General features: G+C 39.7%; 1 protein-coding gene and 1 long non-coding RNA gene across 4 annotated transcripts in view; one reads left to right on the forward strand and one right to left on the reverse strand.

Annotated features, from left to right (window-relative positions):
• Positions 1–694: 694 nt before the first annotated feature.
• Positions 695–4,014, reverse strand: LOC121668194. The gene is made up of 2 exons (XR_006017298.1): positions 1,456–4,014; positions 695–865 (listed from the first exon to the last, which is right to left on the reverse strand). It is a non-coding gene; the product is annotated as an uncharacterized LOC121668194 (long non-coding RNA).
• A 3-nt stretch (positions 4,015–4,017) lies between these two features.
• DPY19L4 (dpy-19 like 4) overlaps positions 4,018–24,801 on the forward strand; it is a 33,148-nt gene continuing 12,364 nt past the window's right edge. For 2 of the 3 annotated variants that reach the window (XR_006017297.1, XM_042035697.1), the window contains exons 1-15: positions 4,018–4,168; positions 6,755–6,862; positions 7,827–7,951; positions 8,632–8,722; positions 10,481–10,602; positions 11,434–11,579; positions 13,419–13,542; positions 14,090–14,224; positions 15,445–15,576; positions 15,665–15,763; positions 16,967–17,040; positions 18,852–19,010; positions 20,724–20,843; positions 21,948–22,068; positions 23,535–23,591. Coding sequence is in view for 2 of the 3 variants with exons in the window: in XM_042035697.1 (XP_041891631.1) it covers positions 4,033–4,168; positions 6,755–6,862; positions 7,827–7,951; positions 8,632–8,722; positions 10,481–10,602; positions 11,434–11,579; positions 13,419–13,542; positions 14,090–14,224; positions 15,445–15,576; positions 15,665–15,763; positions 16,967–17,040; positions 18,852–19,010; positions 20,724–20,843; positions 21,948–22,068; positions 23,535–23,591 (1,749 nt within the window). In the remaining variant the exon portion in view is untranslated. Of the gene's footprint in view, positions 4,169–4,209; positions 4,519–6,754; positions 6,863–7,826; positions 7,952–8,631; positions 8,723–10,480; positions 10,603–11,433; positions 11,580–13,418; positions 13,543–14,089; positions 14,225–15,444; positions 15,577–15,664; positions 15,764–16,966; positions 17,041–18,851; positions 19,011–20,723; positions 20,844–21,947; positions 22,069–23,534; positions 23,592–24,801 lie in introns of those variants that run through there. The other variant, XM_042035698.1, reaches the window with a different exon arrangement.

A 24,801-nucleotide genomic window follows, 5' to 3' on the forward strand; every position in this document is an offset into this window, starting at 1 on the left:
AGGGACGAGGCTGCCTTCCCATGTTGGCAGGGCAGGCTCTATGGGGACCAGCACCTTCACCCTCAGAAATGCAGCCCAAGCAGCTGGGCTCCAGAGACAAAAGCGCCTCCAGACTCTGAAATCTGCAGGGGATGTTTAAAAACCCAAACGGTATAAAACCCAAGGAGAGCAAGAAAGGGCAAATACAGCTTTGACCAATCATAGAGAAAACAAGCATAGCTCTGACCCAGCAGAAGTGACAGTGAAATCAAAGATGTGGGCTGAAAGGGTTGTCGTCATTAACAATAAAAAAAGCCAAATTGCAGCTTAGTAAGAGCTGACCAATATACTAGGTAGCAAAGTGTGAGTCAAAGGAAGTGCAGAGCTGTGAGTCACCCACCTCAAAGGGCTTTATCCTTGGATAGAAGTCAAAGAGACAGATCAGGGAGAAAAAGGGAGTGTAGGAAAGGACAGAGACAATAGCAGACCACTGGGCCTTCTCACAGAGCAGAGGCTACTTGCAGGGCAAGAAGGCTATCGGCCAGTTATGCTCCCTTACTGTTATTTCTGGCCAGGTACTCAATACTCTGCATGTTTCACAAATACAGGGGTCAGCCTCCTGCTCTGGGGAACTTCACCTGCAGCACAAACAAGAACTAGAGCAAGAGCAGAAAGAGGAAGGTGGTACAGAAAGCAAGTCACATCACTAAGGGTGTATGTTTGTGTGTGTTTTAATGAACAAACAAATACCAAGATTTTTCTTCTGTAGTCCATTTGCCTCGACTTTATTAGTGATATAGTGCTCTGCAGGCACTTGGGCTGAAGGAGCAATACAGCAATTAGCTGACGTGGCTTGGTCTTATGAAGTAAGATGAAAAGCAAGAAACTGAAAGAGAAAATTACAGGTCAGATAAAGGCAAATGTGATAAGGATCAATGCCATTTAAGAGGGTGAAAACACAAAGAAGGGTGAGGAATTCTTTCAGGTGGGATGGAGAAAAAAAAAGGGATGGAGAAGATGATGAGATGGTTAGAAGGAAGGAGAAGAGAAAGTGTCCAGGATGAGAGGCTGTAGAGCACACACATCTAAACATTGGGTGACATGAGTTAGTTCTAGATTACAGGGAAGCACCAGGAGTGACAGGAAGAAGCAAAGAAAATGAATATGCAGGATCTCATGCTGCTTCAAGGACAGTAAATACAAGAGGCAGGGTAGAAAGAACAGGAAGATGGTCACAGCAATCACATCTGTAGTGTCTTCTGTCTGTGGAGGAGTGCTGTGTAAAGAAATTCCAAAGGCCTCAGGAGAAATCAAAACATAGATTTACCACCAGAGGATTGAAGCTAAGAGAGAACAGAGCCAAAGCATGCTTCCATGTCCCCAACTCAGTTTCAGAGTGCAAATCTAAATCAGCTCCCTTGATTTAATGTGTATTTTCCATGTTTTACAAGCAGATGACAATAGAACCTGGCTTACTTCTATCCTATGCAAGGCAGGCAGGAGCTGAAGCAATCAAAACCACTGGAAGCTGTGCTGAAATAAGATAGGAAGAGAATTACATTGGTGGGAAAAAAAATCCCAAAGGTTCTATATGTTTTGTGTAACTTAATTTTATTAGGACTTCTTAGGTCCAGTTTTAAGTAAATCTTCCATATTTTCATTCTCCCTCAATATCCCCCCGCTTATTTCCTGGCAGTCCTCATATCAGGTGGGAGAGCACACCTTTCCAACTTTAAGCAAAATTTTTGTCCCACAAACACTTTTGTAGGCACTATTTGTTTACACTTTGGTAGAAGACATACAGCTTAGGGGAGGGAAGAATTTGAAATAATTAAAATAAGCAAAACCTCTGGATACTGACAATCCAGAACCGTAAGTTAGAAGCCTGAAAATTAACCCTACAAAAGACTGAAATTAGGAGAATGGGTGAAATATCCATAGTCATTACCTGATTATTGAAACATTACATATATTTTTAGGCATGAGACCTTTAACATACAAAAATATAACTTGATTTGTTTACAAAATAAACAACTACATATTTTTTCAAAATTTTGTGTAATGACAAACATGCGCAGTATTAATGCATTATACTAAGGTATATCTGTGTCTGTCTCCTAAAAACAATCTCTAAAGGAGAGAAAGAATGATTGTTAAACTGGAAAGCATCAGTACCATGAACTTGTAAATAAAAAGGAAAGTTATGTCTGCAGGGCTCAGAAATAATATGTAAACAGAGAACAACTGCCATCATGCAGATATATGATGCATGTTTGTACAGAGAAAGCTTGGAAAAAGAACACAACATCCCTGTATTTATTCACTGTAATGTATTACAGCACAATGTTTAGGGCACATAATCCATCAAATGAAATAACCTTCATATAATATTAGTTACAGAAAACATTTTGGAGGATTGAAGTGCAACAGTATTAACATTTTCAACATTACCTTAACAATCATTTCAGCATATTCATTCTGGAAGAAAGAAACTTGCATGAAAAATGATTTTTGGTTCACCCACCTTCAAATGTGCAATTTTTTTCCTTAGGAAAAAATGAAAATTGAGTGAGCAGGCTGGATTTTTCACTTCTCTTCTAACTGTACAGTTATGCATGTAAATAAGTTGATGTGCATTTATAATTTTACTGAAATCAAGGTGTAGCATGATCTACATATTGGAGCATCAGTAGAAAACTGAAGTTGCACAATAAATGCAACAGGGTACACTATAAAACAGCAGGTACAAAGAAGGCTCAAGAAAAACCAACATCTAGAGCACAACTGAGCAATTGTTTATTTTATGTCTGTCCATGTACTGATGGTCTGAGCACAAATTTAGAACAATTACTGTTCTTTTCATTGCAATGAATATTGTTGCTTATGCCAGTAACTTAAAAAAACCCCTAAACTAACAAACAAACAAAAAAACCCAGATCAAACCAAATATATTAGAAATGGAATGGATAATTTGTGGATCATTAAGAACATAAGCAACTCCATTCACTATCCCAATAAATCAACAACTGCAGAAGCATTTTAGATTTTATTTAAAAATCCAGGAAACTTATAAATCTCATTTTGCACTCCAACAGGACACACATATTGGTTTAGTTTCTCCTTGCAGCTGCCAGACAAGTAATCAAATCAGTTTTCTGGCCGTTGACTGCAGGTCAGGAGACATGCAGCCTCCATGGGGCAATTCCCATAAACCTCTTCGATAGAAGAGTTACCAATTCTGTAATCACAGAATCAGTTAGGTTGGAAAAGACCCCTGAGATCATCGAGTCCAATCTCTGACCGAACACCACCCATGTCAACTAGACCCTGGCACAAAGTGGCACGTCCAGTCTTAAACACCTCCAGGGATGGTTACTCCACCACCTCCCTGGGCAGCCTGTTCCAATGTCTAATCAGCCTTTCTGTGAAAAAAATCCTCCTGATGTCCAACCTAAACCTTCCCTGGCACAGCGTGAGGCCACGTCCTCTCGTCCTGTCTCTGGTTGCCTGGGAAAAGAGACCGACCCTCCCCTGGCTACAACCTTCTTTCAGGTAGTTGTAGAGAGCGGTAAGGTCACACCCGAGCCTCCTCCTGTCCAAGGTAATTTGGGGCCCCGCGGCCTCTCCGAAGGCGCCCGGTGCCTCTGGAACGGGGCTGGCCGGCGGGAGCGGCAGGGAACGGCCGCGCTGCCCGGGGAGTGCTGCTTTCGGGGCGGGCGGCGGCAGCGCGGAGCTCTGTGCCCCCGTACGCTCGCTGTGCCCCGGTACTCCCGGCTCCATCGCCGGCCTGTGCCCCTGTACGCTCGCTGTGCCCCGGTACTCCGGGTACGCCCGCTGTGCCCCTGTACGCTCGCCGTGCCCCGGTACTCCGGGTACGCCCGCTGTGCCCCTGTACGCTCGCCGTGCCCCGGTACTCCCGGCGTGCCCGCTGTGCCCCTGCACGTTCGCTGCGCCCCGGTGCGCCGCCGCTCCCCTCCGGCCGCCCCCCGCAGCCGCAGTTCCGGCCGTGGGAGGAAGCGCGGGGCCGCTCCGCTCCGCTCCGCTCGCCGGGGGATGCGGGAGCACCCCCGCCCCCGCGGGCGGCGGGAGGCGGGCGGCGGCGGCGCGGGCGGGGCGGACGCGTCGCCCCGCAGAGAGCGGCGGGGGGACCCAGCGGCGGGCGGCGAACACAGGCCGGCGATGGAGGAAGGTGAGGGGTGGCTCCTCAGGCCGCGGAGCCGGAGCCGGGGCCGGGCGGAGGCGGTCGGGGCCAGGCCGCTGGCTCAGGCCGGCATTGAAGTGGCCTCTCCAATGCCGGGACCGCCGCGCACGGACGGAGGTGAAACACTGGGCTGCAGGACACAGGCGGCCTCCCGGGCCCAACCCGCCCCGCAGGCCCCTCGGGCCCCATCCCCGCCTAAGGCAGCCCGTCCTGTGCAGCCCCAAGCGGGAGGCCGGGCCGATGTCTTGGGAACATGGGATCGGTTTCTCTTCCTTCGCCTGGCATTGTCTCTGGGCAGAGCGCCCGGGACAGCATCTGTGGGCTCCGTGGATGCCTCCGTGAGTGTACTTTCTCTTTGGCATCCTTCCGTATGTTTTAGTCAGCCTTCCCTCTCGTTTCGTTAAGTATTAGAGAGCATCCAGAGAAGGGCTACGAAGATGGTGAAGGGCCTTGAGGGGAAACTGTATGAGGAGCGGCTGTAGTTACTTGGTTCGTTCAGCCTGGAGAAGACTGACGGAGACCTCATCGGAGTCTGCAGCTTGTTCAGGAGGGGAAGAGGAGGGGCAGATACTGATCTCTGTGGGGCCCAGTAACAGGACCCGAGGGAATGGCCTGAAGCTGAGTCAGGGGAGGTTTAGGTTGGTATTAGGAAGAGGTTCTTTACCCAGAGGGTGGTTGGGCACTGGAACAGGCTCCCAAGGGAAGTGGTTGCAGCACAAAGCCTGACAGAGTTCAAGAAGCGCTTTGACAGCCCTTTCACGCACATGGTGTGATTATTGAGGTGTCCTGTGCAGGGTCAAGAACTGGATTTGGATCATCCTTGTGGGTCCCTTCCAAGTCAGGGTATTCTGCGGTTCTGTTTCACTTTTAGTCCTATTTTTCTCCGCGTCTTTTCAGTGCAAACCCCCTTTGTAGGGGTAGGAGGTGGCATTTCGTTTTCTTGAAGAAATCAGCAGAAGTGAGACTCTTAATAGGCACCTAGAAAAATGCAAGAGTAAAACAAGCATATGCAACTCTGTCCCATGGCATATCCCAGCCTCCCAGCTGTTCTCAGCAGGGGTACTTTCTGGGTTGCACATGGTTTCTGTGTTTTTAGTAGTCTCCAGTTGCTTGTCCTCCATAACTGTGTCTGTCTTCTCATGAATCTGCAAACCGTTGGTTTACAGAATGTTCTTTGGGGAGGGGTGTTCTACATGAAGGTGATGTGCAATGATCTGGTTCTTTTTAGCTTGACTCACTAGGTTTGTTTGAGAGCTTCTTGTATTAGAAAAGAAGGTGAATCACTGCTCCCTATTCAGTGTGTTTGTGCGCTTCACTAACTAGTTGATGTCTGGCATGTTTGTGTTGGTCATCCGCTTTTCTGGACTGAGGCATCTTCAATTTGCTTCCTCATTCCTTGTATGGGAGCCATTGCACAACTTAGATCACCCTCATGGCTCTTCTCTGGATGTTTCCCAGCTCTATCTTATCCTTCTTTAGATGAGAAGACAAAAATTACAGGCAGTGTTCAATTAGTAGGTGAAAAATAGATGAGTATAGTGGCACAAAGTAGAATTAGAATTGAAGTAGTATAAAGCCAGAGTACTTAAAAGCTTTGTTGTGGGATGTGAAGATTGAACCTTCAAGTTTGAAGTTGGATGGGTTTTATGAAGGAGCTGTTTTAAGTCCAGAGGAAATTGGTGGCTGCAATGTTTCAAGCAATGTTGGACAGTAGGTCAAACAGGAGAGCTAAAAATTCTGGAGTGTGAGTTACAGTTAAACCTTTTCCTCACACTTCCAGAATGACATAAATATTGTGGCATATCCTTAATGTAGTAATTATAAAATACTTTTTGCAATGAATCTTTTTGTATGTAGATTTGCAGTCTGTGAATTAGCATCGTTGCCTTTCAGACTGTAAAATAAATGGACCAGAGCTTCATACTGCTGCTGCTCACAAAAAAGTTAACAGAAGCCCAAGAAGCCCTTGGTCTTGTGATGTGATCTATGTGGCTGAGCAGACTGGGCTTTTTAATTACATGTTAGACAAATATTCATAAATCTGCTTAGTTCCAGTAGATCCAAAAGTAGATCCAAAAGTTGTATTATATTTACTTTATGAAAGCCTTTGCCATATAAATAATAGGCATCTCAATTTAAAAGCAGTCGACTAGCCCAATTTTTGTATTACACTACTATAGCAGCATAAAACCAGGATCAGAGTAGGATGGAATTGGCACCAGTTTCTCCCAGTGTCTGCATCAACTTATCTAAACTGCTGATTTCCTTCACTGGTGTAGTATGTTCACCAAGGAATAAACCAGTTAGCTTCTAGTTTGGGTTCTGGGTAATCCCAGAGTATGGCCTCAAGAGAATACTACTGTTTTTTCTGAGGAATAAGATAGGAATTGATTTCTGTAGTGTTATATTGTTATTTTAGTTGGGCATATGACATACTTTAATTGAGTCTTTGTCAAATATCTTCCATGGAATTGAGTCAGTAGCAATAACTGGCTGCTACCTGCTACTGTGTGGATTTCTCAGTGTGATTTTAGGTATTGTGCTGCAATAACTCAAATATAAAAATGTCTTCAGGGGCAGCAGACCTGCGACAGAGAAAGAAACAAAACTGCACAGAATCTGACAAAATGGCTCCAGAGGAGAGAAACAAAGAAAACTCAAAGCTGGGAAGGTCGCCAAAATGTAAGCTACAGAATTTTTAGCTGACTTTTGATTGTTGTTTTCATTATTCTCTTCCATTTTATGGGAAGATATTTGTAGCACAGTAATTTATAACAGACTGACTTTGAATTAGGTTTCTTAATGTTTCAAGAGAAAACAGGCATGTATATTAGAGTTCTTTAATAATGACATTTTGTGTATTGCAGAGTAAAATGTTAGTCTTGGACTGTTTCAGGCTTGGGGAGGTAGAGGCAGAGGAGTTAAGAAATTTACTGTTGTTACTATTTGCATACAAATAAATATTTTTATTGCTTCTGGAATGATCTTTTGGTTGGAAGCTGAGATACATGAAGTAATGGTACTGAAACAAGAACAGACAAAAAGTCCTTGCAGCCTTTCAAGAAACAGAACAAAAACTAGAAATAATTTTAGGCAAGTGCTCACCAAGCTACCAAAAACTTTTGTGTTAAAAGTACATACTAACTCGAGGGAGCTACAGATGAAGTAGACACCCTTTGAATGAGTTTGGTAAAATTCAGATTCATTCTTTCTCAAATTTAAAAACAGAATGGGAAATAGAATGTCTCAGAAGTTATGTTAAATGTGGTATGCCACCTCTGTCCGTTAATATCTTGAAGAAGTTTGTGGTGTTTTGGGTAGAATCTAGAGTTCCATTTATCTGGAAGAGGCTTTTCCTTCTTGGAATTCATTTGAAAACAAAGCTTACTGGAATGGAGAGAAAATTTGCAGTGCAGTGTGTGAGTATTTTGTCTGAAGGTCCTGTGAAGCAATGATAACAACTGGGAAAGAAAACTACTGGACAGTAGCAGCAAACCGGTTTTCAATGTATCTGTGCTGCTGATGGTGTGATAATTCTCATGCCAGTAAGTTTGCTTGTTGTTCAGAAATCAGAGTCATGTGTAGGATGTACTGTTTGTTTCTCAATCCTCTGGACTACTTTAGCTTTTTCACTGTTCGTTTTCAGATATGTTAATCCAGCGTTTTGCAAAGCTTTTCTTTGGCTGTCTCGCGGCTGTCACCAGTGGAATGATGTATGCTGTGTACCTCTCAACATATCATGAACGGAAATTCTGGTTTTCCAGCAGGCAGGTAAAGATAAAGTTGAACTACTGAAACAAAAGCCAAATTGTGTCCTTGAAATCAAATCTGATCCATGTTGAAACTACTTGCAGAATCCCATGTTCTTCTGCCGAGGCCTCTGTCTTTGAAACAGCTTCCTTTTTTTTTTCCTCCTGCTAACAGTCATCTTGGCCTGTCCTGCTTTTGATGTAGCCACCCTTTATCCTTAAAATACTTTTATAAAATATGGAGAAATAACTGAAGCATACTTGGATTGCAGAAGCTAATCAACAGAAAAATGTATTGAGCTTTTGGGGGGGGGGGGGTTGTGTTTGTTTTGGGACTGGGGGGGGTTGTTTTTTGATTGGTTGGTTGGTTGGTTTGGTTTTGTTTTCTTAAGAACTCCATTATTAAGTGAAGTATAGAAAGTTGAATGAAATTCAGGTTTTTGAATATGAAAAGACCCCGTGGATTTTGTGCTGACTTCCGATGTGGATTTGTGTTGCTCTCTTTCCAAGCATGTTTGCTGAGTTGTAGAGAGCATTCTGTACCTGACAGAAATGCTGTGAAGATTCATGTTTTGTGGAATATTTTGAAGATGTCCAGTGAAGTCATAATCATGTGCTGTATTACAAAACTGTTCTATCTGAAAATATATTGTCTTCTCTGGAAAGAGATTGCAGGAGATGAATATATTTTTTTTTTCCTAGGAACTTGAACGAGAAATTACATTTCAGGGTGACAGTGCCATTTATTACTCATTTTATAAAGAACTGCTAAAGGCTCCTTCCTTTGAAAGAGGTACAAAACTCATTTGTTTTTTTAACTTTGAAAAGTCCTGTTCTCTTTGGAGACAGTAAATAAACTCCTGCGGACTGGGGAGACTGATTTTATACTCTTCTGTAGGTATATTGGTCAGATTGATTAAAAACCACATGCTATCCTAACTTTTCAGTACCTTTTAAGAAAGTTTTTAACTATCCTGTATTCCACCAGATCGCCTTTAATCAATACTCTAGAATGGGGTTAATATTACTCTTAAGTTGCCCTGTATCAAAGTTATCATTGGGTTTGCTTGTGTCACAATAGTGGATTTTCTGCCATGTAAATATAATTTATGTTGAATTTGGGAATGGGAGATGAAAATTACTGTTTTCCATCCTCTGTCGGAAGACAGAACAATTTCTTTCACAAGCTGATCTGCTCCATCCTATCCCTGCCAGAAGTTTTTACTCTTGTCAGCTGTGATGAATAGATGCTGATGAGCACTGAGTGGTGGGGACAGAAAGCAACAGGAAGGAGAACAAGCTGAGCGACAATGATCTCGCCTTCCTTTGCGCTCCTGCTCTTTATCCTGCACTGGCTCTGGGGCTCACTGACCCTGGGTCCCTAAACCAAAAGAAAACTAAAGCAGTGAAAAGAAGAAGGAACACTTTCATGCTAGTTCAGGGAGTTCAGAAGAGCACTGCACTAGCATGGGGAAAATGCAAGAACTCAGGAGAGAAGAGGATGAGCTGCCCTATCTCGCAGCAGTCGGCCACTGAATTAGTTCAGTCCCTTTGTGAAACCTCACTGAAGCCAGTAAAACTAAACGTTGTGGTTAGTGTTTTATTGGTTGAACAGTTTCCCAGCTGAATGTAGCACATCAGCAATATCTGAGGTCTTTGGTGCACTTAGTGCCTCATGACCTCTGGGGGTATTGCCCGTGCTGTGAATGGATGGATTGCATGCCTCATTCAGGGACGCTGTCTCTGCAAACAGGTAGACTCATGTGTCTACAAGGTATTACAGGGCATCCAGTTTTCAAGAGTGTATTACAGCTGTGCTGAACCCAGTTGTAAATCCTCAAAGACCTGGTCTGGCTTACAGAGAACCAGCTGCAGACCATACACCAGATATGCTCAGAGCTGGAAACAGTTGTCTGGTTTGACTGTTGCATTGGTTTTGAGGCTTTTGTTCTCCCCCATATCCTGATTTGGATTGTTTTTGCTCTTCCCTCTATTGTCTGAAGTATTGACAAGTCTTTTCTTTATTTATAACATTTTGGAATCATCTTGGAATGATCCTTCAAGTATGACAGCTTCAATTCCATCTCAACCCCATAGAAAGGCACATTGTGTTTGGTGAATAATTCTTAGAAATCTCAGAAATGCAGAGCTGAAAGGGGTGATGAGGCCATCATACCTGACCTCTTTCTGGAGACGGGTTTAATACATTGTCCTCATCCCTATTAGATCTCTCTTCCTGTGAAGGTGGTCTATGGGCAAGTAGTTTCAGGACTGCATCGGTATGTTACTGAAAAGACTGTGCTTTAGATGATTAGTTTTGGGCCTTCTATTTAAGGACTAGATGAAAAAAGGTAATAACTTTCTATCTATCTCAGTAGGGCGGAATGACATCTAACACGGAAATTTCTTTTTCCTTTAAAACTAGGTGTGATTAATCAGTCAGTAGCTGTAATGATCAAATTTCTTTCCCCCTACCTTTGAATGTAGTTTCGCCTCTTTTAGGAACAGCAATAGTAAGTGATTCCAAGAATAATATTTTTTTTGTCTGTAGGTGTTTATGAGTTGACACACAACAATAGGACAGTATCACTGAAGACCATAAATGCTGTCCAGCAAATGACTTTGTACCCAGAGTTGATTGCCAGTGTTTTATATCAAGCATCTGGTAGTGAAGTATGTGCATTTCTCCTACTTTCTGTGTTTTCATTATGGTTGTGTGTGTGTGTGTATGAGACATTCTGTGCTGTATACAATGAACACATACATTTTTTGTTGAATGAGTTGAGCTAAGGCTGTCACCAGGTCCAGGTTCTCCTCAATTCTGATCAGTCTCTGGCACAGGATTTTGGGGGATTGATGCTAACCACTAACCTTTTCTGTTATTCTTTGCATCTACAGACTGCTTAGAAATGTCAGGAGTATCTGTGCTATCCATTAAAAACAGGAAAGTTAACTCCTTTTATAGTGCAGAGGTCTGTTACAGTGGTACCTGTCTGCCCATTCTAATAGGGAAGAACACTTCTGTAGATTAACCTTTTGTCAGTTTCCATTCTACTCAGGCTTTGTCTGCTTATGCTGCATACTTGTGTCCTCTCTCATTATCTTTCCTTTTTTATTATTTACTGGTTTTGGAACCATTTTTGCCACATCTTTAGTTCTTTGAGTTCCTCCCTTTTATAACTTCTTCTAGTAGTCCTGTGAACTTTATATCCCACTGCAGCATAGATTTATTAAATCTCACGCATACAGTGTTCGAGCTAAAGCAAATACAAAAATCATGACACTAGCAAGCTGAGTCCTGAAGTGTGCACGTAATTTACACTGCTTTGTTCTTCCTGAGCCCCAAATAAAAGCATGCCCAGTACTTTTCTAGAATAGGAGGCGTCTCTTACCTGTTTGTAAAGCACCTAGCACATTGTTAGCAATAACAAATAGTAAATAGTAATAATTTCCAGCTTCAGCTCAGTTGCCACTATGTCTCTTCGTTTTTATTTGTAATTTCAGGAAGTTATTGAACCAGTGTATTTCTACATTGGTATAGTTTTTGGACTGCAGGGAATTTATGTGACTGCATTGTTTGTAACCAGTTGGGTTATGAGTGGGACTTGGCTGGCAGGAATGCTGACTGTAGCATGGTTCATTATTAACAGGTAAGAAAAACATCTTTATACAATCTAGTTTGTCAATAAGACATTTTAAAATATTAGTGGTTTGAAATTATTTTAATTAGTGGATTGAAATGCTTTTATTAAGCTTTGTGTTCTCGCTGTGAGAGCAAAATCTTATGGTGAATAGAAAATATTTCCAAGAGATTCATTGAGTCTCATGATGATTTTATTAATGGAAAGGCCTCCTGTTGTCCAAACCATCCACATTACCAGTTGAACTGACTTTATGTATGTGTGTGAATACAGGAGTATTCACACGCAATTTCGTTTTTCAAAAATATTCCTCAGAAGGTTTGGTTTTGTGCTGGTGAAGGATGAAAACAAATGTCCAAAACAGCTGTAAAACAGAACTGCACTCTATGGCTGGCTCTAAATATTGTGACAGTTATCCTGTGGCATAGAAGGAAATGATCAAGTGCATTTTTCTTTTAAAGAGTATTTGATTTTTTTAATCTTCTTTTTGGAGTGCATTTTTCTGCAAAGTGGAATTTTCTTAGATGATCTTAATATCAAGATTTTTTTATTTTAAAACAATTCACTTGGAATTCCCCTTCCCCTTATGAAGCACCACATAATAGGTGGTTCATAATAATAGGGAGCCTCATTTGGGCAATGAAAACGTATGTTCATGCTCCTGGTTTGTCACCATGGCACTCTGGGGCTTTCTGTGAACTTGAGAGCACTTGAAATAAAAGAACTATGGAGGAGCAAAATGTTAGAGATATACCTTTAAAGTTGAACTGTTGGGAAGTATCTTCCAGGAGTGTGAAGTCACCATGACTGAATCTGTGACTAGTAGCTAAAAATACTGTTCATCAAGCTGGTGTGAACAGTGGAAAGTAGGAAAAATGGTGAATAAATCTGTAATTTTTTTCAACAGTGAATAGGATTAAACAGTGTCAACAAAGTGAAAGGTTTAGTAGTTAAAAAAGCTCTGAATATGCCTCTGTAAGAGGCTTCAGAGGAAAAAATGAAAGGTGGTGCTTTTAAATATCTAAATGATAAAGAAGCTTGAGGCTCCTTTTTAAAGGCATAGTAGACACAAAGAAGACTATGTACCTCTGAGACTGATGCCTTTGATCACATTTGAAAGTGTGGCTTGTGCTTCTGAGTCACTTTAGCACTTTAAAAAACTTTCACCTACACCTCTAATTGTGTGGATACTGTCAAGTCATTCCATGAGAAAACCCTGCATGCTCCCCATCCGTCTTTAATCTCTTGGTTTGCTGGGCAGAATTTTTCCCTGTAGACAAAATATTTGCTGCTGCTGCTGCTGCTGCTGTGAGGGAGCACCAGTTTGTATCCTAAGTGTGTTGTGCTCGACTACCTAAATCACTTGCTTAAAACATACTGTATGAGAACTGAAAGGAATCTTTTCTCTCAGCTGTGAGCTGATTTTCATTGCAATGTGGAAAGCTGCTGCCAAGGCAGCAGTTCCCTGCCTGGGGACATAAGAGCATTTAGCACTGCTCCTGGCCAAAGAAGGCTCCCTTGTCCCAGTGCAGGTTGGCAGAAGCTGTGACTCTCAGTGTGAGGCAGGTCACAAAAGGATCCAGGCAGATGCTTTTTGGCTTCAGTCCTATAAATGCCACCTAATATAGAAACCTGCTAAATAGATGAGTAAAGATTGGGCCTTCCATGCTGTTATTAAATTTGTGAACTGTATCAGCAGCAAAATTGTGTCAGTGTTACTTTGCACCAAAAACTGAAATAGTTTGCTTGCAAGGCCATGTTTACAATTAGAAGTGACGTTTAGGCTTTCCTTGGTATTTTTGTTCCATAAATATTTTAATATTCTTGTTTCTTTGTAATTTTTTCTAGGACAGATACAACAAGAATTGATTACTCCATACCATCAAGAGAAAATTGGGCTTTGCCGTATTTTGCATGTCAAGTAGCAGCTCTCACAGGCTATTTGAAAAAAAACCTAAACTGTTCTGCTGAGGTAAAGCAAAAGTAGTTTCTTAATAAAGAGCTGCTGGTAAAACTGTACTCTACGGTAGTTACTTCTGCTATTGTTGCCCTTCTGGGCAGAAAACAGTAGATGTTTTGTTTGTTCTTTTCAAAAGAGCCAGATGGATTTCACCTAGGCATGTGCAGTTTTTGCTAAGCAACTTGTGCCCTACCTTGTTATGCCCCCAGGAGGGTTCAGAGGGAGCAGTGTTGTAATGGGCCATATGCTGCTTTTTTTCAATAAACTGATGCAGAATTTTTCTTATGTAAACTGTTTTTCTTGAAGTAGTTGGTGGTTACTTCCTTACCCTGTCTCTTTCTCAAAAATGTTCCTTCTGGTTGGCTTTAAATGTTTTTGAATATTTCAGGGATGACTTTCTTCCATTTGAAAGTTAAGCATGTCTGAAGTCAGTATTTTAATTATTTCCCAAAATAATGATTAATTTCCATAATTTATATATTAATGACCTCTCAGTTACTTGGTGATAGACGTGCATAAGTACAAAATTAATGCTTTTACTTTTCTTTTTTTCTTCTAGAAGTTTTGTTATCTTTTGGTGAATGCCTCAACATACACCTTCATCATGATGTGGGAATACAGTCATTATCTCCTGTTTGTCCAGGCTGTTTCTCTTTTCCTGCTAGACAGCTTTGCCCTAGCACAGACAGAGAAGGTATTGGAACTTTTCAACCTATTGATAGCTGAGGACTTACAGGCAGCCTCTGAGGTGCCTGCCATTCACACTGCTCAGGAGCTCCAAAGGGCACAAGACTGAGTGATAAGTGTCTTGCAGCCTGGGCCCAGCTGAAGTGCATGTCATATCCATCAGAAGAATAAAATAACTTTCAACTGAGTCTCTTTTGGACTGCTGTGTTTAGGATAGAAGCTAAACAAAGCTTCTGAGACCTGAAACATCCTTGGAGAGCTAAAACACTGATGAATGATACTCCTCCGTTTTGGCTTAGCTGCCTCATCTTGTCTTTCTCCTATTCACATCAGGGTGGGCAGACCAAAGAAGTGCTCTGTTGGCTCTATGCAGTTAAAAGGCTCATTTTTACCCTCAATAGCCTGTCCTGCACTGATTTGCCAATAAATAGACTAGACAGATGTTGAAGGCTAATTGATTTTTCAATACAAGAAAGTATTTAAATTTATTCTGCAGAATGGTTCTTAGAAATGTTGCAGCAATAAGGCGTTTTTATTCTGCCTGTTGCAGTGGAATATACGCTCCTGTGTACATGTGTGCCTTCTGGTTTTATTAGATATCAAACTGCATGCAATTCTAATTCTTCACCTCTTCTTTCAGTTGCTTTTTATTCTGTTCCTCAGCAGTGGGAAATGTTTGATCTATTGTAGTTCAAAGCAGGGAATATAAGGGAGAAAATGGGTGTTCTGGTAAAAGTCTGAAGAATCAAGCATCAGGGTTTATAAGATCTGCTTATCAAATAATAAATAACAAGTATCGATAACAGTCTGAGTATTCTTGAGACAGGTTAATGAACAAGTTATTTTGAGGGCAAGGAAAGCACCTGTTTGCAGCAGGGAGCTCTGTCACAAATTGTGTGTTCTTACTGGTGCCTTGTGGTTACTGCTTCGTGCTCTATCACAGTGAGGTGTTACTGAATGGGGAGACCTGGTAAAATGCTCCTGCTTCTGCCATTTTTACAGAATTCTTATGAAGTAATTGTCCACTAGTTACTGAGGCTGACCAGGATCATTTTCATGTGCAATACTTTCCAGAGCCAAATGGTACCCTGCTAGACTCATGAGTGGAAGGATTGAGTTCCATTAATCCCCTGATTAACAGAGGAACGAGTGAGCTATCTACTGCTCTAAAAAGCAGGATTTATATCCACTGTATTTTTATTTTATTGGTTTTTTTTTCTTCAACAGGTGCATGAGGTATACAGAATCTACCTGTTTTCTCTCATTGTGGGGTACCTTCTGCAGTTTGAAAATTCTGCCTTACTAGTGTCACCATTACTGAGTCTTGTAGTGGCTTTAATGCTCTCCAAATCCCTTCAGGTAACTGGACTTTCTTCTAACCCTGAGTGTAGTTTTAAAATTTAAACTGAACTTCAAATGATACAGCATTCTTTAAATATTTTTGCAGATGAATATGAAGAAAAGTACATTTGTGTCAAGATTGCTGAAAATAATGTATACTTATTTGGTACTTACAGTAGCAGTGACACTAAACTTCTTATTAAAGGTAAGATTCCTCTGTAAAAGTGCTTTTAATTGTCAGAATCTAAATCAAAAGTTTCAGATATATCTTGAAAAAATCTTCTGAAGTGATGTGTATCTTATTGATATGATAGTTCATAGCTTAATTCATAGTAAGTATGAGTACTAAAAATTGAGTAATTTTGTAGCAATGCAAACAGCTTGGTCTTGTTGGGGTTCTGGTCTTTTGGGTTGAAATAGTGTAGAAATACTCTTTAAAAGACATTTTATCTGTTTTATAGACACAGGGTTTGTTATAATTTGGATGGCCTCTTGTCGCTAACCTATGACACCTCTACAGACTAGTCTAAATATTAAAACAATATTCTTGTGTGGCAGCACAATAGCCAGGAACAAGGATGAGTAGTCTTAGAGTAGATACTAATTTTCAATTAAATTTCAAGTAGAACAAGGGAACAGAGGCTTTCACTTTGTGTAGGGGTCAGATAAGAGTTGAGATTACACAGTGGGATTTTAGCCTGGTCTTGTATTTTGGTTAGCAATTCCCTCTTGCTGGCCTTTTACACATATTATTGTGCTTTTCTTCTATGTCTCAAACTCACCATCGTTATTTTAATAAACAGTATTAACTTAAAAGTAAAGAAACTACTGAACCCTAGATGGTTTGAAGGAATGTTTATATATTATTATTTTCTTGTGCCATTCGGACTGACTAGTCTTGCTGTATCTCCAGGAAAATAAAATCTAACCTTGAAAAATATGAGTTGAATTACAGTTATGAGTAAGTTACAGAACTTGAGGCAGCTCAGATAATCTCTGTGAAGATTACAAATGTTCATGACTTTTGCTCCGCTGCAGTCCTATTTTCTATTGGAGTCAAGTGCAACATTCTTATGCTTGCTGGGGAATAATTGTGTCTGTTTTTCATGATCCTTTTTACACTGCTCAGTAGTCTTTTGACAACTTATTGGCAGCTTTTCACTTGCCCTCCTGTTGTGGTATGGCAGTGGAATGAAGGGAATAATATTCTCAAGGAAACCCTAAATATAGATTTATTGAAGATTTACAATACTATACCAGTACCTTAATTGACACACTTAGTCCATTTTGTTAGTTTTAACTAAATCTTGAATAGTTGATTGTTACCTGACATTTTGTAATCTGAATGACTATGTGAAAGCTGCTTCCAGCATTTTGTATGATTTTTCTCTGCTAAATTAATTTTCAGATGTTCGTTCCTCATAAAGAAAATGAGCATTTGCTGAAGTTCATCGAAGTAAAACTTGGTTTAAACACAACTAAGTAAGTATATTTGGACTCTTTACACCTCCCAAGATATCCAGACTTTTGAAACTGCTCTGAGAAGTGCATCATTTCAGTGGCTTGTGAGAATTTTATAGAGGAGCTAGGGAAATAGTTTAGTTATTTGTTGTCTGGTTTTAAGATTGAAGTAAAAAAAATGTGCACATACAGAATTTACTTAGGGTATTGAGGTTTCCGAGGCCCTTCAGTATTTTTCATGCCTTGGGGTGAAAGCATTTCATGTATTTTTGTTCTCTTGTGATGTTGAAGACTGAAAACTTTCTGTACCCTGTCTAGTGTTTCTAATAAGACTTGAAAGCAAAGATAATAGGGTAAAGGTGGCAGTACTAGCTTTTTATAGTGTGGAAAAGAAGGCTCTGGAAAGAGTCATGAATTATTGATGCTATCTCAAAAGAGGCTTGGGTTGTGGGTACCCCCAAATCCCCCTGTATGTTTTGGAAGAAATTAGGACAAGGGACATCTTAAAAGTCAGAGGGAATTGTTGTGATTCTAAGAAAAAACATTAGTATCTGTAAAAGAGTTGGATGTTGGACTACAAGAAAACGTCGTGGCAACAGATTTTCTGGAAAACTTCCAATGAAGTGTTAGTAAGGACTGACACGCCTCCTGGACCCAAGCCAAGACTTGCAATTCTGTGCAGGAATTGGAACTCTCTTCTAAGAACTGCATCTCTCTTAGAAAAAACTACTTTACAGCCTTTCAGGGGAACAAGTGGAAAATGACATCACACCCAACTAAAACTGTTGGGGAACTTTTGGAAGACAAGATGTAGAGACGTTGACTAAGATGCATTGTTTAACACACACACAGACCCATTCTTAAGTGTTTTGCAAGAAAAGAAAGGACTCCTGGTCAGGATTTCAGTTCATTCAGCTCCCAGGTATTAACAGATTTCCCTTTTTTTCTCCCTGGGGACTTGCTACACATCACTTTTCAAGCTGTCAGACTCTGCAATGAAGCCAGAGATTGAGACAAACTGGGTGCCTGTACGCCTGGGATATTGTGTAACTGGGTATTGGAATTATGATTTGCAGCACAAGAGCTTCAAGATCTGTCTTTTAAGGCCAGCTTGGACATTCCCAGCTGTTAATCTTTAAACTGATTCTGTCTGAAAGACGTTCAGTCCTCTAGTCTTCTCTTGGGAGAAAATGAAAAGAGGGAGGAAAGCAAAACAAAGTAAGACAAGAATGCATTCACAGCACCACATGCTGCACCAGTTCCAGTTGAGAATACACACTGACAGTGCTTGGCAGAATGTATAATCTTCCTGCTTGTTAACTGAGAAAGAAGAATGATCAAGTGGCTTCGGCTGCAGAACTAGAATTTCAGCATTAAGGATTTTATTCCTGGCAGTGCCTCAGGCTTCTTTGTGATCTCAGATGACCACTTTCCCTTCTTCATCTCCTTCTTTGGAATGAGGACAAGCATACCTTCTTGCATCAGTATCTCTAAAATCTTAATCCACTGTGACAACTAAGTGCTTTGTGGTCCCCATAATGGAGTTATATGGGAGGTTGGGCTTTTGTGATATAAAGGAGTTGTAGTCTGCTCTCTTCAGATCACAAATACTTTTTGGGAATATAAGCTTTTGACAGTTACTCTAAAGAGTATTTGCAAAGCAGTTTAGCAGTTTCAAATGATAAAAAGATAACTTTTCAAAGATGAATTTCAAGTAATTTCCCATGACATGAATAGGTTAAACTGTGATTGTTTTGTGCTGGGTTGTTGTTTTTTTCCCTAATCTATGGGATATTGTTATTGTTTTTAATGGAATGTTTTTGCCTTACTAGGAATTTTACAATGAATTGGCTCCTTTGTCAAGAATCTCTTCAAGCACCTTCCCAAGACTTTTTTTTGCGACTAACACAGTCATCACTGTTGCCTTTTTATATTTTAGTATTAATTATCTGCCTTTTTTCTGTAACTCAGGTCATTTTTAGGAGAATTTGGTAAGTAACTTGTTTATATGAAAAATAAGTTAAAAATAAGAGGCTCCTGGATGCCTCAGGGAATGGTCGTCATGTTTGTTGCTCCAAAGTCTGTTGTACCATTGAGCTTCTCAGGGTGTGAGCACCAGTGGGAAGGCCCACCAGAGCCTCCTAAAAAAAAATCCTTTAGTGAGGAGCTTCTTGAGCATCCCTCCTGTCAGGACAGGGAGTTGTCATTGGTTTGTTTCCCCGCAGGTGCAATTCCTGCAGAGCTCTGGCTAATGTATGCTGGTGTGTTTATGTCTCTTCCCATTGACAGAGAAAGATGTTATACCTTTAATTCTCCTTCCAACAGCAAAGTTATCTAACTGATGCTAGAATTTTTTTTTCTGTTTTGGATTTGGGGTTTTTGGTTTGGTTTTTTTTTCAAGTTTACGTGTTGAGACAGATGAGATGGGTGGAGGTGAGAGGATTTTGGATTTCCAATGCTTCACTGTTTGTTTTATAAAACCTTTGTTTACTGTGATAAGGTCCATTAGCCTTTGCTGCTTGGAACAGAGCTGAAGTAAAACTGACTCAATTATTTTTAGTTTCACAGTGATTCACAGTTCCCTTGAGAGAAGGGGTAGTGGAACTGTCTTTATAAAAAGAGTAAGAATAGCAACACTGTAGATCCTGGCATAACTTGTCTTGGAAACTCAGTGGTTAGGAAATTATCTCTTCCTGGTAGAAGATGAATGGTGTAACTGCTCAGATATTAGAACAAATTTCTCACTTGTCTGCAGCAAAAATCAATAGGTTTATTTCAAGGATGAAGGCTTCTAACAGGTAAAGGTTATGTTGCTATAAATGAAAATGTTTGTCAGGCTGGATGTGTGATAGTATATTTAAAACAATGGAGCAAACTTCTGATTGTTTTCTAGTGGTTGAAATAACTACTTTTTACTTTGTAATGAGCAGTGACTACACTGTGTCCAACACCTTTTTAAAGAAAAACTTAAAATAAACCTTCTCTCCCTCTTTTTTTTTTTTTTTTTTTTTTTCAACAATTTTTTTTTTTTAGTTTTTGAGTCAGTTAATAATCTCAAAAGATTTTTTTCCATTTTCCATAAGGAAGCTTATTATATTTTTCCATTTTCCATAAGGAAACTTATTATAAAAATGTAACGTGGAATCACATCATGGTAGAAAGAATTGTTATCTATTTTATGCCTTGCTATCTTGTTCATAGCAAACCTTTTGTTGCAAGATTTTGGCTATGATTTTTATTTACAATATATTACTAGAATTTATAATATGTGACTAAAAGCTACTTTTGTTATCCTTGTTGTAAAACGGTACACACATTCCATAATTCTTTACCAGGCTAATGGTATGAAGGAACTTAAAATGCATGTTCAGCATGATCCATCTACATGTTTGTAGAGTGTACATGCTCTGTCTCTTGAATTACCTTACAGTAAGATTTAGGGTCATAGGCAGTGATCCCATTGTTTTAATTTACAGCCATTGCTCCAGAGAGGTTGCAGTCTAAAACAAGGGACAGTGGGTACTGATAGGTCATTGATCAAGTACAAAAAGCAAGTAAACAGTACAACAATATTATATGCTATGATGCAGAATGATCTCAGTGTACTTAAACAGTGATCTCAGTGGACTTAAACGTATTTTTATTGGCACCTTTTCCTGGGATAATGTCTGAATTAAGTGATGTCTCATTTTCTCCAACTGCAGTGGTGAACCACTGAAAGAGACAGTTAAACTTGAGGATGGTCGAATTGGAGAGAGGCCAGAAATAGTTTATCATGTAATTCACACAATTTTGCTTGGTTGTCTAGCGATGTGTTTGGAAGGGTAAGTCTGATTTTGATGTATCTCTTTTGAAAGCAACAGAGTTCCTTACTGGACGTGATACGCCAAATACCCCTTTGAAATTCATCCTTTTTTGGAAATAATTTTGGCATATAGTGATACTTCTTAGGAGGGGAGCAGTCAAAGATCATTTTGATTATAAATTGGATATAGTTATATGAACAATTGTGCTTGGTTTCTTTAACATGTTTTCCAAGCTTTAATGCAGCCAAGATCCAAGACATTAATTGAATCACATTTTAATCACTTTCTTTATGGTATTTAAGTGTAGAACTGTGCTGTAATTATTTTTAGCAAGAGCTTGTGTAGTGTTTTGATGAACAGAATAGTGCTGGAATATTGGAACATGGAAGATTTCTTATCCATCTTCTTGTGTGTAGGCTACCACAAAGTGTACCTCTGCTTGACAGGTTAAAGCAGTAGCAGAACTAATTTCAAAATATTGTGTTAGTCCTTAAAGCTAGAGAAACTGGTGGTTGGAAGATATTATTGTTCTAATCTTGTTTCTCAGCTTAATCAGCTTGAAGATGTCAAGCTTGTGTTTTTATTAGGCTCCTCGTCTTAAAATCTAAATATTCTCAAATATTGCTTAAAGTGAGCAGACTGTTGGGTTATCATGTAGTTGTTCTAAGTTAACTAGTCTATCCTTAAGAGGCAGACAACACCAGCAAATCATAAATTGCTAATTAAATCTTTTCCTTTCCTTTCTTCAGGAGCTCCCTTATAGTACATTGTCTGTACAGCTTTGCCGAATAGCTGCTTTTTACCCCTCCTTGGCTGGAAAACCACAACAGCCAAGTGACTTTACTATTCTCTGTTTTTCTTTCATCCTTCCCTGAGCTCTGTGAAGGATTTTGTCATCTTTTGCCTTGGATCTTGCTCCTCTGTCTTGCAGCAGATAATCAGGTGCCAGCTCTTCTGCTAGAGATTTCCTTGGTTTACCCTCCAGTGCCACTAAAGTTGACCTCAGATTGTTTCAACATCCACACTGTGTTTGACATAAGAAAAAAAATTGAATGTTTTAATAATAGTTTGAGTACAGAGGCATGCACAGGGTCCCAACTAAGTTATTGCAGTGTTTTTCAGAATGAAATATCTATGGACACCTTATGTTTGCATGCTTGCTGCATTTGGTGTGTGCTCTCCTGAACTTTGGATGACACTTTTCAAGTGGCTTCGACTGAAAGCTGTGCACCCAATACTGCTGGTGAGTTGCTGTTGCCAAAGTCTTGGAAAATACAGCCAACAAGCATATAGCTTTGCAAACACCAATTATCTAAGACCCAGGAAAGAATCCATGAAAACACCAGGTTGTTCTGTGAGCAGTGGATCACATATAGTCTGCTTTTTCTTTGTCTTTGGTTCTTAGTATCACATGTTCTCTGATACCTGGTGATAAAGTTGCATTCCCACTACAACCTTTCCTCATAAAAAGCAGAGCTGTCTTCATCTCCCTTTCAGTCATCTCAACTTCTTTTAACAAATCTTTGAGACCTCAATCTCTCTGTCATATCTAGTTGGGATTGGTCAAGAAGGTCATGCATTTTTTAGGAGGAATGCAGGAGAAAAAGTGCAGGTGCCCAGGGAAGACATAAGCCTTGTTTCACTGAGAAATGGGTCTTAAAATGTGGTAGTAAGATGATTTAACTTCTGAGAGTAAAACTGCTTCATAAGAAATAGTAAGTCAAATTACTTTGCATAAGATTGTGCATATGTGGCCATTGTATAGAAGTGTTGTGACTGAAGATAAGCTTGTGTTACAGTGCAAACAGCTCCCCTGCTTCCAACCCTAGTTTTATTCTCAATATGACAAGAGTTGCTTTCTGTGATTTTTAACAGCTTTGTGCATTGGTTTTATTAATAAAATAGGGATAGGATATTGCTTACCTTAAATTCAAGAGGCTTATAGGAAGAAATAATGTATTCTACTTTGAGGTTCATTATGTCTCCTGTGAAATACCATACACTGCTATATCAGAAACATTAACTGTGTTCTTTCAGTCAAGGAGTAGCAGTATGTTCAGGTACGTGGTAAGCACATTCTTTTATATATGTCATGCTTTCTGTGATATAGACCTGCTTTTTTACTATTAAGATCTTTACTATCAGTAGATCTGTTAGTAGCTTATTATCAAAGGAATGCCTTGTGTGCGTTCCTTACCAAACGTTCCCTGTACCATACAAGCTATTTTCTCATTCTTGCAAAACAAAAATTATATCAACTAGATTGATGGTATGCTGAAAGATGGGTTTCTGGGTCTTGCCTGTCAATAATGCTGATCTGAACAAAAGCATCAACAAGATCAGAGTTTTGAAATGCTTGGTTTTTTCCTTTCTCATGTTTTCTCATTGCATTTGAATGTGAAGTGTTTACTTTCTTCTGTTCCCTACATCATGTGCACATGGAATCATTGTTACTTGAGGAGTAATTAGCTGTCCCTAAAATTGGTGGTAAAGTTTTTGTGAGTCAAATGAAGCCTTCCATGCTAAAATAGGCAAATTCTTGTTTGAGGAAAGTTTTTTCAAGTCAAGCGGTAGAAAATCACAAAGTTTCACCTACTGTCACTCTAAGGTTTCAGACATAAATATTGCTTACTGTATGAGCAGAATCAACAGACGCCTCAGTGTTGTAGAATGGTGCATAATCCATTTTCTCTAATGTGTACTTTCTAGGCTCTCATTCTGAGTATGGCAGTTCCCACTATAATTGGATTCAGCTTGTGGAAAGAGGTAAGAAAAGTACCTTTGTGGAGTTTTCTTTGTATGTAGGCTCAATATGAGTCAAAATGGTGAGCAAATATAATGAAATGTGCTCGGTGAAATTAAATATATGTGATGAAATCGAAGCTATCATCCACTGAAAATATGTTTCGTTTTTAAGCAAAACTATTCACTTTTTTCAGTGTAAGGTATTTGACATTAAATTTGTTAATGATCACTTATTGTAATTAAGAAGTGTTTAAATTTAAATGAAGAGTTTATCATATTCAGCTGTTAAGCTTTGAATGTATAAACTGACTGAACAAAGAAAATACTGCCAGATGAAAACACAGGATATTGAAAACTATATTTCCTCAATCTTAGTTTTAGTGAGAAGGAGTGAAGTTAGATGAAGTAAAATTACAGGAGGCCATATGCAAATAATCTGTTTGAAAAGCTCCCATCAAGTTATAATGGAATTAAATTATTTGTGCAGACCATCGTGTTGAGGTGTGTACCTACTACAATACAGGGAAGAAAAGCCACAGATGTTTCCATGTTTAAAATGAATATTTGGTTCTTTATTGCAAGTTGCAGACAGACTGGAGGGTAGAGTATCTGGAAATAATTTTTTAAGCTCCTGTGAGTTCAAAAAACATGTGAAACATCTCATAAAGTGTAATCCTCTGCTGTATTGGCACAGCTTTAAAATAGTTTGGATAGTCTTCTAAGAATTCATATATAGAAGCCAGTCTTGACCAACAATATTTTAACAGGTTTTGTAACATCTATCTTACATTGCAACCAAATTTTCTCTTGTAGCCTTTTTACATGGTTTTGATGGAGCAATAGATACTGTCTGTAAAAAAAGTTAGAGTTGCTCAAAAGAGTTATGAAATCTATTACAATAGAGGAAACTAATTTAGTTAACAAAGTAATTATTTTTCAGTTGTTTTAATGAAAGCAGTGTGGAGGTTTGGACTCTAGAGGGCTTCTTCCATTGCAGATGCAGCTTCTGCTTTTAAGTAACAGTTTGCTCTCCAGATTCATAGCACATCCCTGAGGTTGGGAATGTTGATTAGAAGTAACGGAGCAGCAAAAATGCCTTGAGATTCCTAATCTAATCTGTGGTTATAAAAGGCTGAGTGTCTAGCTCAGCATCTTTTTGCTTGGTTGCCTTCTGACTGTCTGGCATAGTCCCTCCCCTAACTAGGTTTTTCCAGGTGCTGTGATTGATGAG

This window comes from Corvus kubaryi, unplaced genomic scaffold, assembly GCF_017639235.1.
Source record: "Corvus kubaryi isolate FWS band 111438036 unplaced genomic scaffold, C.kubaryi_AGA036_p1.0 37385, whole genome shotgun sequence".
Classification (NCBI taxonomy): domain Eukaryota; kingdom Metazoa; phylum Chordata; class Aves; order Passeriformes; family Corvidae; genus Corvus; species Corvus kubaryi.